This window comes from Lissotriton vulgaris, chromosome 11 (assembly GCF_964263255.1).
Source record: "Lissotriton vulgaris chromosome 11, aLisVul1.2, whole genome shotgun sequence".
In the NCBI taxonomy this organism is placed as follows: Eukaryota; Metazoa; Chordata; class Amphibia; order Caudata; family Salamandridae; genus Lissotriton; species Lissotriton vulgaris.
The window spans coordinates 856,168,124-856,184,918 of record NC_141699.1 but is presented as its reverse complement, the minus strand read 5'-3'; the positions used below and the strand labels follow the sequence as shown (position 1 = coordinate 856,184,918).

Sequence of the window (16,795 nt, the reverse complement as noted above, 5' to 3'; positions counted from 1 at the left end):
CTACCTACATCTTCAGCTCAGCTGAGATCCGTGGGTGTGACGAGACCTCGAAGGGACCGGCCATCTTCAGGACTGCACGACGCTTGCCCAGCACGACCGCCGAGGGATCCTCGAGTGAGTGCTTTGGGGTGTGAGAAGCCCCAACCCTGAGCAGCTCCAGCACCGAAGTTCAGCCTCCCAGCCTCCATGAGATCTGCGTGGGGCCCTTCTGCTCTTTGCTGCTCACCGCGTTGTCTGGCTACTAGCCCGCTGGCTTGTGGCCTTCCAGACGACGAACGACGACATCAACACCGCTGGTCTGGTTGCTCCAGACTGGCCCTTGCTCCCCTCCAACAGAGGAGCACCCCGGACCCTCCTGGTCCACCCCAGGCGCCATTTTAAGTCCACCGCGTGGGCTTGCATTTGCCAAGACTTGTTGCCCCAATCCTGGGTCCAGCGACGTCGACAGCAGATACCATCGTGGGACAGCTCGCACCTCCATCCTGGTCACCGACAACGCCTCCTGGTCCGTGAGACTGCAGAGCCCAGCGTCGCCCACTCACCTGGTCGAGGTGACTTCAGCCGGTGCCATCCTGGTGCCCATCTAATCACTGGCTAGTGATTCAGAACTTGGTCCCCTCTGCTTACAGGTGTCTTCCATCTTCGATCCAGGCTTGGATCCATCCGAATCTCTTCACTGGTCGCCTGCCAGCAACTTCTTCTTTCAGGCTCCATAGACTGCAACGAGGATTCCCGACGTCTTTTCAGACCTATGCAGCCGCAGCCCCTGGGCTAGGTAAACTCAGCATTTCGGTGCTCCAGCATAGCTTTGCTATCCAAGGGTCCAGATCCTTTTTCGTTTCAGCTCTACCTAGTCGGATTCGTCCGATAACACTAACTTTGTAATTCCTAGCAACCATAGACTTTGTTCCGCATCCCGCGTGAGAGTGCACACTCTGCACCCGATTTCCCTAGGCCTCCTGCTAGTAATCTGAAGGTTCAGTAGTCAAGTCCTAGCGATCCCAAAGCCTATTAGAGTAGTACGTACCTGCTAGTAATTTCGCATTCCACTTTTAGAGTATATGGTTTTTCGTGCCCCTCGGGCATTTGTGTAAATTGTGCGATTTGAGTATTTTCCAAAGAGCTTTGTATTGTGCTTAGCACCCTGTCCTCATAAAGAGTCCAGGGTTGTTGTGTTCTAAATAAATATCCTTTTAGTTTCATAACAACTTGTGTGGTGTCCTTTCACTTGGTGCTCAAGGGGTATATGTGATGGTATAACAGCTGGCTTAACACGCCCTCTAGAGTTTAGCCTAAAGACTGCTCTTGTCCATGCTACTAGGATAGCTGGTCTAACGGTTGACTTACAACCAATCATCAATAAGGGTTGTTTGGACTGATACATAGTGATCACTAGAATAGTGAGCACTGCATATCAGGCCAACTTCTCACATTGGTGGAAGCGGTGGGATTTGAGCTTGCTGTTGTTTTACCACACGTATCCTAAGAATATCATTGTGAAAGATCACATAAGTACCCAGGTACATATAACTTAGCTTAGAATACTCTGAGTTCTACTGAACCAGCTGTTGTAGTTCCACAGGGCCTAGCACACCCTGACTACAACTCTTAGCAAGGGATCAGTAGGCAAACAAATAGTGTAGGTAGGTGCATCACTTACACCACACTAGAAAAGCATGTCAGACAAAGGAGGAAACTCTGAGTCTCCTCTTGTGTCAGTTGACCCTCCACAGGTCATGTCCAGATATGCAGCTCTTAGCTTCCAGGAGATGAGACAATTGTGTACCTCCAGGAAGCTAAAACAGGGTTCTAACCCTACCATTCCCTTTATGATTGGTCTCTTAGAGACTTATGATGCCAGGAGAACTGCTAACCCAGATTCTTCTAATCCAGATGGGAATATGCCCCCCTTAGAGGGAACCACTGGTGACCCTGACCGCCACCTCCAGGCAGCAGATGATGCAGAGGAGGAGGAGGAAGAGGAGTTATCAGGGGATGAGGCAGACAAAGGTCAGGTAGAAGTCAGTAGACTAACCAGGACCAACTTAAGCAGGCATGAGAATGGATTTGGGGGACCCCCAGGGCCACTCTCAGGCAGGCTTAACATTGGGAGTGGACGAGTTAGATCTCTATCCAGAGGCTCTAACAGATCCATTCGAACCAATGGCTCTCAGACCTCTTCTCATAGAGGGATGTCATCCCCTAAGAGGAGAGAGCATGAAGCTAATATAAGGGAAGCCAATCTGAGGATTGAAAGGGAAGAACTTGCCCCGGCCAAAGAGAGGCTTGCCTTTGCTAGAGAGCAGAAATTGTGTGGGGCAGACCCCACTGGTGGCAGCATTCTCCCAAGAGAAAAAGACAGGAGTTTAGACACTAGACACCTGAGTAAGATAGTTCCCCCCTTTAAACAAGGGGATGATATCCACAAATGGATAACTGCTTTGGAGAGGGCCTGCACTGTCCAGTGTGTCCCCCAGAGTCAGTGGGCAGCTATCTTGTGGCTCTCCTTTGAAGGCAAAGGTAGAGATAAGCTCCTCACTACTAGAGTTGAGGATGCTAACAATTACTAAGTCCTGAAGAATACACTGGTTGATGGGTTTGGTTTAACCACTGAACAGTACAGGTTGATGTTCAGAGACACCCAGAAAACTCAGTCTCAGGATTGGGCTGACTTTGTTGATTGTGCCACTAAGGCTTTTGAAGGCTGGCTACTAGGAAGTAAGGTTACTGATTTTAAAGGATTGTACAATCTAATTATGAGAGAGCAAATCTTAAGTAATTGTCAGAACCAGTTATTACACCAGCACCTGGTAGACTCTGATCTGACCTCTCCACAAGAATTGGGTAAGAGGGCAGACAAATGGGTCAGAACCAGGGTCAGGCCTAAGAACCAGGGTGGTGACCAAAAGAAGGAATCAACCAAGCCTCAAGAGAAGGGTGGGAATAAATCTTCTGATCAAACCACATCAGGGCCCCAAAACTCATCTGAAAAGGGTGGGTCCCAGACTTCTCCCAAAACCCAAAAGAAACCCTATTGTCATACCTGCAAACAGGTAGGCCATTACAAAAGTGACAGTAGTTGCCCAAAGGCCAACAACAATAAGGAGAACATACCCCCACATAAAGCTTCCCAGCCTCCTGTTAATACTAGTAGTAATCCCCCAGGTGGTGGGAGTGCCCCCAAGAATCTGGGTGCATTTTCTTTGGGAGTGCCTGGGGACTCTGGCCTAACCAGGTCCCCTGACTTAGATACTATTGTCTGTGAGACTGGCATGGGGTTTGCCAACTTCACAGCCTGTCCCAACACTTTGGGCAGGTACAGACAGGAGCCCCTCATCAATGGTTCAAAAGTTGAGGCCTACAGAGACACAGGGGCTAGCATCACCATGGTGACTGAGAGCCTAGTCCCATCAAGGCAACTTATACCTGGTGCCACATACCAGGTAGTGAACATTGATGGAGTGCAGATAGATCATCCCATAGCAGTGGTAAATCTCAGCTGGGGAGGTGTCACTGGCCACAAGAGAGTGGCAGTGTCACCAAACTTGCCTGTAGATTGCCTACTGGGGAATGATTTAGAGATCTCAGCCTGGGCTGAGGTAGAGCAAGAAACCCATTTAAAAATGGTAAACCTCCATGGTAAGATTAGTGGGGCAGTGATAGCCACAGCCCCAGTCCAAGATGTCCTCCCTGAACAGGTCAGGAGGACTGTGCCAGTCACAGCCCTATCCCAGAAAGATGCCTTTCCTGAACAGGTTGGCAAGGCTGTGATGGTCACAGCCCATACCCAAACTGAGTCCCTTCCTGAAAAGGTTGGTGGAGTTGTGATGGCCACAGCTCAAACTCAGACAGATAACAGTGTTGTGAAGCCTGAAACTATGGATCACTCCACTCAGACAGAGAGCATTGAGGAGGAAGAGAAATCTCCCTCCCACCAGACTCTAGGAAAGGATCAGCCTCCTCAGGGAACTGATCTGACCCCATTGAGAAGGAACTGCCCCAGAGGTAGTCAGGCCTAGCCTGGCAGAGCCTCTGATGTCAGTGGACCCTTCCAAGGTGGGACCCAGTCTGGAGCAGGTAACCTGCCCCTCTCTACCCTGCCTCAGTCAGCCCAGGGCTGTAGAGGTCAGGGAGGCCAGTGGTGGACCCCAAAGGGCCCCTGTCCAAAAGAACTTCCCAATCAGCAGATTAAGGACACTGAAGCTAGAAATCCTAGCCAAGTGAAAATAAAACAGACTCCTGAGGGATCCCCCTTAAAAGTAGTTAGGGACCTCCCACAGCTGGACACTGTTGGGCACAGCCAAACCTGGGGCCTAAAAACCCCAAACCTGACCTGTCCCTCCAGTAAGCCAAACAGAGGGACTCAGCCTCCAACTTTAAGTAGCCAGAGGTTGACCCTGAGAGCTAATAGCAACTCAGTCATGGAAAGAAAGGCAGATTTGGTGAGTAGGGATTGGAGGAAGTTGAGCCCAAAAGTAGTGGAGCCTCACTTCAGCACTCCACCCCAGCACCAGCCTTTTACTTTGCCAAAACACACCACAGGTAGTGATTCCCTATGGTGGAGACCCTCAGATACCCTTAGGGTGAGGGATTGCTTAGTGGACCATGATACAGGGGGTAACCATGCCAGTGCATGTACCACCTCATATGGCCACTCAGGCAATATAGGCTTACCTGGCCGAGGATAGCCTTATCTCCTTTCGTTTGGGGGGGGGGGGGTTTGTGTAGGAAGGTGGATACCTGACTATGGTTACCCCCAACTTTTTGCCTGGTGTTTTGCTGTTTTTTCGACTTAGTTGACCTGGGACCCTGCTATTCAGGGCCCCAGGCCTACTGCTCTCTCTCTAAAATGGATTCCATGTACCCTAGGTGCATTTACCAATTGGTACTGGGCCACCTTGTCAGACCCTGTAACTCAGGGCATGGGTGTACCCAGGGCCTACCAGGGGCTGCAGCATGTATTATGCCACCCCTGGCTGGCCATCTAAATCTGACACAACTGGCTGCACGACAGCTGGGGCAAGGTGGTGTAATCACCCTTTGCTTTAGATATAGTATACCTATATCTAACCCTAAAATGGACACCCGTATTCCTATCAGTCACTCCTATGGCAGGCCTTGACAATCCTAAAGGCAGAGTGCTTGGAATGTGTGAGATGGTGCTCTGGCATGAGCTGAGCCCGTGATCCGGCCCGTTACCGCCCCATATCTTTATTAGATTTGACCGTAAAAATTATAGGCCGAGTTATACTGAACAGGCTGCAAGACTGGGCGGAAGAACAGTCAGTGATTAGCGACGTACAGTTTGGTTTTCGTAAAAAACTAGGTACCTTAGAGCAGGGTTAAATTTAAATATTTTACTGAATAAATACACTAAGGCTAAAAAGGGGCCCTTATATTTGGCCTTTGTCGATTAATCTTCGGTCCATGATTGCATAAATCTCCGTAAATTGTGGCTTACTCAGAAGAAATGGGCATTGATTCTTTTTTAGTTTCTTTTATTAGAGAGTTTTATTTAGGGGCAAGGGCACGGGTTTGGTTTGTGATAGGAGGTGAATGCACAAGTCACTTTGAAGTTAAACGAGGCGTCAGGCAAGGGTGCGTTCTTGCACCCTTCCTTTTTACCCTGTACATAAATAGCGTTGAAAAAGTACTAGTTCAAGACTGTAAAGATCCACCTTAGGCTAAAAAGCGGTCCATTCCCGCATTATTATACGCAGACGATGCGGTATTAATGGTGCGTACCCCGCTGGGATTGCAAAAGGTAGTTTCCAGTTTTGAAACCTACATGTTAAATAGAGGTCTCATTATAAATGCCTCAAAAACATATGTAATGAACTGTGGGCCAGGATGTTTAAAGAAGAAATCTATTTTTATCGATCATAAGCGGATAGATACTACAAATATTTTTTCTTATCTGGGGATTCTGTTTGACCATACAGGGTCCTGGGTGCAGGCCGTAAGAACAAGGAGGTTACTTTACATTAAGACCTTGTCCGCTCTTTCGAACTTCAGTAGGAGACTTGGTAGGCATCTCGCTCTGGAGTTAACGGAAATTTATAAGGCGTAATGCGTTAGCGTGGCCACATATGGTGCAGGCATATGGGGTTATGCAGACGTGGGCTCAATCCAGGTAGCTGAAAATATGTTTTTAAAATTTCTACTGATGGTTCCCAATAGTACCTCCTCTTTTGTATGCCATACAGAACTAGGACTGACTTACACTGAAGATATCAAAGGTTCAACCGGTCCTCTTATGGCACAGGATATGGACCACTGAGGAGACACATTTTAATAGGGGAGTCTTAGTAGATAGTGTGGGCCTGGATGGGGCAATAAGGATTTGATGGTTGTCTTATGTAAAAAAAATTTAATCAATTTAGGTTTACATGAATTTTATGACAAAGCACCTACTATGGCTGAAATGAGCAAAAAAAAATCTTAAGTGTATTTGTCTGAACTTTCTGGCAGGACAAAGACAGTGTGCCGAACTAAATAAAATCTCGGTTCATGCACACAATCTTACTTTAACTACCTTCTGTCTTGAGCCAGATCTACGTCTACCAATGAAAGATTACGACCGATTTTTGCTAACGCGGTTTCGCATGGGTTTCCTATACAGATTAATTAGTTTCCCTGTAGTTAATGATTGGACAAAACAGCTCTGCAAATGCCCTTATGACGACACCTCCGATCAGTCTACGATACATCTACTACTTATTTGTACATGTTATTCCTTCCCAAGGAAAAAATGGATCGTTCCTATCCTAAAAGAATCCGGAATGAGGCTCTGCCGCCCTGCTATTTTGGTACTCCAGCAATTCGAGACAATTGTGGTTGTATTTTCAGTTTCGGTCTTTTTTAAAAGTGTTTTTAGATTGAGAAAATCAATTATAATGTGATTTAGTTTTATGATGTTTCTCATCTTTAATGCATTTTTAATGGTATATTTGTATTGTATGATTAAATTGTATGTGTTTTTATGGTTATATATCTCTATAACCGAATAACGTATTTTGACTGACTACTATATGTATTTTAGAATATTAGTTCTGGCATTTCTTTTTTAATGTATAATTGACTCCTTTTTTTAATATGTATTTTATATATGTATTTGACCTATGATGGATTTGTGTAATATTTGGTTCTATGTGATGGGTATTTTAACATGCTTTTATGGTTTTGATAACCGATTAAAGTCATTTTGACTGACTGTTACATAAGGCAAAGGGGACTACAAGGCGTAGGATTCACACATCATTCATACTGTTAGGCATTTGCAAAGAGTGCTTGGTATGGAGAAGCACAAACCCATGATTCAGAACATAACATAGTGGTTAGCATTGACTTTAACAATAAAAATGTATTCCCACCCAGATAAGCCTTTTTAGCAGCATCAAGATAATGAACGACTGGGAAAAAAAGATAAGTTACTAACTTGCACCATGCAGTTTGCAAGCAGCTCTTTGATGATAGTTTATAGGTCACTATGCTAGATTACGATTTTTTTTTTTAATCTATGTATGTATGAATTTCTTATGTTGATTGCCTCTTTTATGGTTTCTCTTTGTGATTAACCGAATAAAGAATTATTATATTATATATAGATTACGATTGTCACTTATGAACTGCACAGTAACAAAAGAATCTCTGTGACAAAAGCAGTAACCCACTGACCTATGCATATAAAATACTGTTTTTTAAAATGCATGGTACACTTTCTTTGCAGTAGGGAAATATTAACCCTCTGTGCTACCTTAGATAAGTCAAAAATGCCACTGGACAAAACTCTCATCTCTCTCCAGCATTAATCACTGTTGTTATCTTAACACTTTTATTGTTGCTCAAAAACTGCTTATTATACAAGGAACTTTTCAGTGCTTTTAAAACTGCTGCCTGAGGACCCCCTAGGGATGTGTCAGGGACCCCTGGGGGTCCCCGGACCCCAGTTTGGGAAACACTGAACTAGAATACAGAGTCTTTTCTGATTGTAGAGAATCCTTGGTTTTTTAGAACATCTCTTCATGTTATGGTTCACGCAGCATTCTTCTGGATTAGTTCCCCTATGGTCTGTGGTGGAGACCATATTTGGGATGAAGCATCCCCAGTAATTGCCCATGTCTAGCAGGTGGCATATCTACAATACAGCCTGAAGAGGGTGTAGGGGTCCTCCACCTTATGTGAATTGGCCTTGTCACCTCAGATAAGAGCTCCACTTGGTGATTCAGGACTTCACTAATTTCCCCGTAGAGATTTCGGCGATGGTCAAGTTGTTGCTGGTGAGTCTCATTAACCTCTTCGCCGCTAATGACAAGGGTAACTCGTCATGCACTTTTCATTGATTTCAATGGAAATTCAATGAAAAGTAAAATATTGCCTTAGCAGCCAAGTGGTTAAGTCTTTGATAGCATTTCTCTTCATTGCTGCCTGTATGAGGACATTGCTATTCACAATGAGATTTCCTGGGATTCCTGTCAGGATCTTTAGGATGACGTTTTGTAATAGAACTATGGCTGAAGAGTATTGCCTGAGGACCCCATGCATGTGGTACTTTATTAAATTGCAATAATCAGTTGAGGTGCGTGAGAAGCTGGAAGTCTGGCTCAGCTTGAGGGCCCCTGGGACCTTCAATCTTATAACAACCTTTCATGTGGCTTCTGCATGCACCCTCGCTATACCTTCAGGCACAAAGAGGTTAAAACACTAACAATTGAGGTATAAAGTAGAGACAAATGGATACCCAATTAGTGGCCGATTTGTGCAAAGTGAAACGAGAAAAAACTGAATTAATCGTGGCTTTCCTTAACTGAATTGTGTGATCTCAGACAAATATTTCATTTTACAGATCCCCCTTTTTCTTCACTATTGCATATGGAATCTCCTTTAAATGCATGACTTCAGAATACTAGCTGTCCAAGAACATATTGTGTTCGATTTGTGGAATTTGACCCTAGCAACTGCCAATGACAGACTTCTGCAACCAGTCCACCTCTCACCTTTGTATTTGTTTATATTAAGCAGGTTTTGTGCCAAAATACCTTTAATGTTACTATAGTTTTAAATACAAAAGGTGTTCAATCTAAAAAGTAATAAAAAAGAAGCATGTTTTTAAAATCGCTAGTTTGTTTAGCAGAGTAACTAAAACAAACTGACGAATTTTGCTTCAGTTTTTTTATTAGTAAACTATAAAACATATATCGTCAAAATAAATTAGGAGAATTAGCTCAATACGTTAAGAGGCTCACACTCTTGAGGGTTATATTTCAGGCCAGGGGACAAAGGGAGTGTTGTTAATAATAAAAATTGGCAATCCTCCGAACACAACATGCTTACACCACAAAGTACGGTCTGGCTATGGTCGAGACCAGCTCAGGACAACAAAGCACCCCTTATCTACTATGGTCAGGGACATCACACTTGGTCTTTGAAGGAGTGGAATAAGGATTCTGAACTTGTTCTTGGAAGTAAACATACCTTGATAGACGAGCTCAGGAAGCTGCTAACATGGAGCTTTGGGCCTGGTGAAGCGGATCCACGACCAGCCAGAGCAACGCCGAGGTGCTTACTTGTTGGACTTCCTGTACATAAAAAGTAAGTTACATGTGTAGTAAACATTTCTGACTACATTGAAAGTGCTTTAGAACACTGAACAGCTCCCAAAACGTACTGACAAATTCTTAATAGCACAGTGCAGGGGAAAAGGAACTACTGGGTCCAGAATCACCTTGCCGGGCAAATATTCTTGCCCCTATGACAAGCAGATCTGGGAATTATTGGCCCCTTTCCTTCCTGAAATCCCTCGATACATGATATTTTCCAAGCACACTTTCAAGATGGTGGAAAACTGCCACGCAAAGGCATTTAGTTTCCCCAGATGTATTGCTGCACCCAATAAAGATAGGAAAGATGTGGGTAAGTACGTTCACTCCACAGGCCTCAAGAACGGGTCTTGGGATTTTAACCACGGAAAAACACAGGGTGGGAGTTTCTCAGATAACAGCTGGTATTACATCTTTTTTGCAAAACAAAGCAGACAAAATAGTTGTTTCAGTATTCCACAAGCACTAGCAAGGCTTGTGGAAACTTGGTTCTAAAAGGACGATCTAATGCTGTTTTTTGCCCGCATGTCAACACATACGTCCTGCTCATGATTTATGCGCATGCCATGCTGGCAATCTGCAATAGGTTAGCTATAAAGAAACCCCATTCTAAGAGCCACGCCGATGCATGAGCATGAGTCATACAGCATACGTACGCAGTGATGAATGGTAGCAATTTTCAACTTAGCGATTTAACATGGCAGAAGTACAAACTACAATAAAATACATTTTAAAAAGTAAAACAAAGCAAGTGCAGGAAAAGGAAAAAAGAGGCACAGTGGCAATATGAACATGGTGAAAAAATAAATTATATATATATGTGATATCCTACGGGATCAAGTTTGCGCTATATAAAACTTCATAAATAAATAAATAAATAAATATATATATATATATATTTTTTTTTTATAGGAGTGGGTTAGAGAGTGGAAACGAGAGCGTCAGGGTTGATGGGAGGGGAGTGAAAAGAGTGCACCAGCGCAAACAAGAAGCAGGGGAGAGCGAGTTAAATTTTTTTAATTTTTTTTTATTTTAGTCGGTATTCGGTTTTTAAAATACATAAAAAACCATAAAAGCTTTTCACAGTTTTATAAAACATTTCACATTAAAAATGAAGGAACATACAACATTACATTAATATAGGATATCCGAATCTAACAGTGGGGGTCGCTAGCCAATGTTATACAACTTCTTTTGCAGATTTAATCTTAATTGCGTGGCGATCTAGGGCCGTTATCATAGATTTAGCCTATGTTTCCAAACAGATTTCAGAAATTTCAATACAAGTTTGCAAATCCAATCAGACTCTAAGAACTGTAAACGCAGCATGGCTGGACGGCATCTTCTAAAGCCCAATAACTTAAACAAGGGTAAAAGCCAGCGCTTACGATAATCATCGTCGAACTTTCAGAACTAAACAGAATGGATAGTAGACTGTTCTGAAGTATCATCACAAGGGTATGGTCCCAGCAATTTTGAACCGGGAAAGCCACCAGACGATGGAAAATATTAAATCGAAATCTGAGCAGAAGGAAACGCTCAAACTGCGACAAATCATACAATAAGTAGGCCTGAATTGAAAAAGTTGTCTGGATCGCCAATGAATGTTGAACAGAGATTTTACTTCCTACTTTGGCGATTCGCAGCTCCTCTAAGTGGCTTAAAGCCCTCAGTTTCAATTCCTTTTTGGATATCTCGCAGATTAACTCTGGTGTTACATAGCAATCCCCTAACCCCAAATCGTTCCGAAAATTATTTACATATCTGAACCAACTTATTTTAGATGCACGATCCAATGCCATACAATCAGCAACGATTTGTTTAGTAAATTAGTTCTTACAGGACGTCAGGATTCTGCGCCAAAGCAAAATTGGTTTAATCTTTGCCAGATCCTCTAAATGTGGAATCCCCAGTTCGGTGTGACAGGCAAACGTTGAGATGGATTTAGGTGCCGCTAATAGGAATCTTAAAAAAGTATTCTCCGCCACTTGCAAGGGACCAACGTTTGCATGCCCCCATACTCCGGCCCCGTACAGGGCAATTGCCTGGCACTTAGCTCTGTAAATCTGCAGAAGTTCTAGTGGTGGCCTTTTGCCCAACTTTTGCGAAAAAGCTATAAGCGCCGCAATTGCTCGCAATAAATGTAATCTCGGAGCCTCTATTGCGGGTTTCCAGTTTAACTTGTCATCTATTATAATACCTAGATAGGGGTATTGGCCCGTACTTTCCATTTATTCTGTGGCTAGGAAGATTTGTTAACACCCTTTCCCTCTGCCAGCTACCATCACATATGTTTTTTTTAATATTTATTCTTAAATCTAGGCTCCCCATAAAAGTGGTATACCTATCCAGGGCCTGCTGCAGTTCTCGTGGAGTACGTGCCAGTATTACTGCATCATCCGCGTAGAGGAGAGCGGGGACCGGACGTTTTCCTATTTGTGGGAGATCCTGGGCCCCCCTCAGCATTGCCTCCTCCAACCCATTGGCGTAGAGTGAAAAGAGGAAGGGGGCCAGGACACACCCCTGCCGAACACCCCGCTCTACCCCAAATGACGCGGATATCTCCCCTTTCACTCCAAATCGTACCCTCGCAGAAGCATTAGAGTACAACTCCCTCAGATAATCAATCAAAGGAGCATCAATGCCCATGGATAGGAGAACGGTCCACAGTTTTGAGTGGGACACACTATCAAAAGCAGCAGACAGGTCGACATACACCATGTACAACCTGCCCTGCTTCGCTTTGGCATATTTACCTAAGAGCATTGATAGGTTCAGGGCTTGCTCGGTCGTCCCACATCCCTCCCTGAACCCAAACTGAAGGTCCGAAAGGATTCCGCCATCGTCAGCCCACTGCTGTAAGCGCTCAAGGATCACTCTCCCCACCACCTTGCCTAGCGAGTCCAGCAGTGAGATCGGACGATAGCAGGATGCGTCTTGCCGATCTCCTTTTTTAAAAATTGGGACCATGATGGATTTGGTCCAGGAGGCCAGCAATCCCTTCTCCGATGTTGCTCTAAGCACCCTAGTTAGAATAGGGGCCCACAGATCCATATTGGATTTGAAAAAATCTACGGGAACCCCATCTGGGCCCGGGGCTTTCCCATTTTCCCTTGCCTTTAACGCCAGACATACCTCGCTTGTAGCGGGTTCCCACATTATTGGATAAGCCACTGGGCATTGGTTCGCGCTAGGCGCTGAGCCCAGGACTGCTCTGTCAGGGCATAGCTGAAATATTTTTGAAAAGTGTTCCACCCAAACAGATTCCTCAATTGCGACTTCTATTGTTGGAATATTATGAGAGTCTATTAAATAAGGGGATTTTACCACTCTCCAGAAAGCCTCACTATTTCTGTCCAGGGAGCTTTTATGGAGCTGGTCCCACAATTCTTGTTTTAATTCAGCCTTCCTCTCCTTACAGGCTGTGTTGTACTCCTTTCTAAGCATTCTTATTTCCTGTTGGTCTCTATTATCTTTATTTAATGCTACTTTCAACTTTTTGTGTGCTGCCGTACATTTTTTATTAAACCATCCTGGTTTCGTACAGGCCTCTCTTTGTGACTTAACCGTTAACAATTCCTTTATCTTCCCCATGATTAACTCAAAGTTATACAGAATTTCCTCTGCCTGAGTACCCATATCTAAACATTTAACTATCGAAGGGTATAACTGCACAAATCGGGGCTTTAGTTACTTCCCCCGGGTCACACTTATCCCATCTTAGGGAGAACCCATTTATTTTAGATATGTGCAGGGTATTCTGCGTTAGGGCACAGGCTATGATCTGTGAGGACAGCCTAGTGCTTATTACGTGGAGATCAATACTCAAGGCACAATGGTCACTTAAAGTATTCACCAACACATCAAAGCTCGTAACTCTGTTAGCAATAGTGTTTGAAACTAAGATGTAGTCTATTGTTGACCCGTGACCCCTCCCCCGAAAGGTTGGAACCAATCGTCCGGAATGCACGTCAGGCTTATTAGCCATAGTAAGCCCCAGATCAAATAGGACATCGTTCAAATATAGCCCTGTGCTAGTATGACTGAAATTTACTATTGGATCATCATGTTCATCCACAAAGCCACATAACTTACTGTTACTTTGTGGGCAAGCGTACTGATTAAAATCGCCCCCCCCATATTATACTAGAACTAGCTCTACCTCCTACTTTCTGCATCAACTTGGAAAGCCTTTCGCGAATACAGGCCAAGATCTTCTCCACCTGGTCCTCCACTAGGTTATTATAAAAGTTAAGAAGAAGAAAGGTCTCTTTGTTATTCAGCATTAAGCTAAGCAACTGGTAGTTAGGGTCTAGATGTACTACTGTAGTTTTTAAGTCCCATATCGTGTTAGATATGAAAACTGTCAGTCCTCCTTTAGACCTACCTGAAGTAACAGGTAGTGCGGGCGTGAAATAAGTTTTATATCCTATAAGATGCAACTCTGTTCTCGCCCAAGTCTCCTGGAGACAGATTATACTATGATTCTGAACAAAGTTCAGTAAAGTACCATCTTCGACCTTTGAGCGGAGGCCCGCTATATTCCATGAAATAATTTTTAATGATTGACCTATATTGCGTTCAGTACTGTCCACCAAAATGGAAGTGAGACCTCCCGATTGTAACTCAACCACAGAGGCAAACTCTGTGGGTGTATCACCAGATATGTCGGAACAAATACCACCATTAAATTCAGCCACTATATTAGGGGATACCTCAATTTCTTCCATACTGGAATGCTGTTGAGGGATGGAATTTCTGCTATTTCCCCATTTCATTTTGTAATTCCCGACCTTCCGTTAACAAAATTCCCATCCTTTCATTCTGAATTATTGGACTTAATTTCTGATTGATGGAAGGCGTAAGTCAATCCACGCCCTCCATCCCATACAACATTGAAAAGTGGTTAAAAGTTGGAATGTTGTAATCAAACTGTCCTATATTGTCCATATGGGAGGGCTGATTCATGGGGAAATTGTGTGAATAGCCAAAGTAAGATTGATTGGGACCGCGGTGTACTGTGTTGTGTCTGTATGCTACGTGGTTTCCCAAAGGAAAACCTATTGGGGGCTGAGGGAACTTGAGGATAAAAATGACTTAGATAATGAGTAGAAATGTCCTCGCTTCATTTCGCATCGTACCAGTCACCGATGTATCTCACTGCTCTATGATCTTTGAAATTAATTATAATAATATCACCTTTTCTATCCTTTGGCCGTGCTCCTACCCAGTTCACACGTCTAACAATTAGGATTTCCCCATTGATGTGGGCCGGGAGAGGTCTATTATTGTGTAGCCAATACATGACCTTATTTTTTAAGGCTACATGATGCTCTTTTACTCCCTCCAGAAGAGTTGGTACTCCAGCCATAATTATTACAAATGGAGCAGATTCCGGGGGTAAGTCGACCCTTCTCTGAATTGGGTTAATTTTATGTTGTGGGGTTGCTAGACCAATATCTGGTTTATTTTGTTGGATTTCCTCTTTAACCCCCCACCCACCCACCCCACCTCCCGTCCCGCGTTTTCTCCATTTCACGTGGTCGGTTTTAATTTTAGGGCCACTTTTGGAGCAGATGATTTTTGTATTAAGGGTAGGGTTTGGGCATTATTGGACGGCAAAGGTGGTGATCTATCCTCTACACAAATCTTTTTTGTTTGTACTAAAGGAGGCGTAACACCCTGTATATTAGACAGCGATGAATTTTTTAAAACCTCCTTTTCTATAATAACTAATTGTTCCCCTATCCTCTTCACCCTTTCTATCAGCGGGGAAATTAATTATTTAATCAGTTTTTCCATGCTAGGCGATAACTCTTTGGCAAGTGTAGTTGGCAGTTGTTCCACTAAGGTGTTCATTGTTGTAGTCTTTCGCGACTCTCTCAGTTGGACTCTAGGATCTCGTTCAAGCTTCTTATTCTTGTCACCCAAACAGGCTTTGCCCAGCTTCCTTTTTTTGGACGGTGGGGGGATATTGCTAGTGGTTTTAACCAGTACCTCATCTGTAGTGGGCCCGTTCATCAGTGACTCAACTTCTACGATTGATGAAGCATTTAATGAGTTTTCAGTTGAGGTTACGGTTTCATTTAGCTCCTGTGTTAATAAATCAAAAAGAGGCGACTGTGATTAGTCTTTTGCATTTTGGGGGTTGTGAATTTGGGCTTTAACTACCTCAGCATTCTGTTTATGAGGTGTCTCCGCTGTCTGTATTTGGCCCAATGACGATCGTTTTTTGCTCAACTCCAGAGAGAGGCGTTTTTCTGTTAATACGATCGCTTTTTCAAGGACTGATGCAGCCCTAGTAATGAAGGCGTCTAGAGTCCCCCTAACAGAACCTCCCCCCAACGAAGGCCTACCTATACCACCACTAAGTCTACTCATAATTAAATACCCTCAATGGAAAGGGAGAAAAGAAAATATCAGGAAAACCCCAAGGGAAATCCAAACTTACTTCCTGAATACTTGTAGGAACACCAATATAACTAAGCAAACAACTAAACAAATAAGGGTCAACAACTCACAATAAGTTTGCGCTGTATGTCCCGGTCTCTAATGTTAGTGGTGTGGCCCAGCCCAGCGTCGGCCTTCCCCGGACGGCCGCAGACGGCCCTGCCCTTGTCCCGGGCTTCGCCCGGGCTAGTCCCGCGCGCGTCCCGCGATACACGGAAATAACCTTGATAATATAGGGGCGGGTAGGCGGGGCTAATTAGGGGAAGAGGCACCAACTGGCAGCAACAGAGAATGCTGGTCCTCGCAGTCCCCTGCACCCGCAGTTATCCTTTAGTTTCCCCATTAGATCGCCAGTTCCAGCCCAGGTTCAGGGACCAGTCAATGAGGCTGCAAAGTTCAGAGAAACACAGGAACACACAATAAAGGGCTCCAGCAGCAAAACGGCTCAGAGGAACACACAAAGAAGGGCTCCAGCAGCGAACGGCACCCGCGAAGCTGGGGCCGTAAGATGTTATGTATGCTGCGAGCGGCAGGCGGGGCTAATTAGGGGAAGAGGCACCAGCTGGCAGCAACAGAGAATGCTGGTCCTCGCAGTCCCCTGCACCCGCAGTTATCCTTTAGTTTCCCCAGTAGATCACCAGTTCCAGACCAGGTTCAGGGACCAGTCAATGAGGCAGCAAAGTTCAGGGAAACACAGGAACACGCAATAAAGGGCTCCAGCAGCAAAACGGCTCAGAGGAACACAC

At 44.4% G+C, this 16,795-nt stretch overlaps 1 protein-coding gene across 3 annotated transcripts in view; it reads right to left on the bottom strand.

Annotated features, from left to right (window-relative positions):
- Window positions 1–16,795, bottom strand: part of YEATS2 (YEATS domain containing 2) — a 1,498,478-nt gene that overhangs the window by 1,056,240 nt on the left and 425,443 nt on the right. For all 3 annotated transcript variants that reach the window (XM_086943990.1, XM_086943991.1, XM_086943992.1), the window contains exon 12: window positions 9,475–9,578. In XM_086943990.1, coding sequence (XP_086800116.1) covers window positions 9,475–9,578 — 104 coding nt within the window. The remainder of the gene's footprint in view (window positions 1–9,474; window positions 9,579–16,795) is intronic.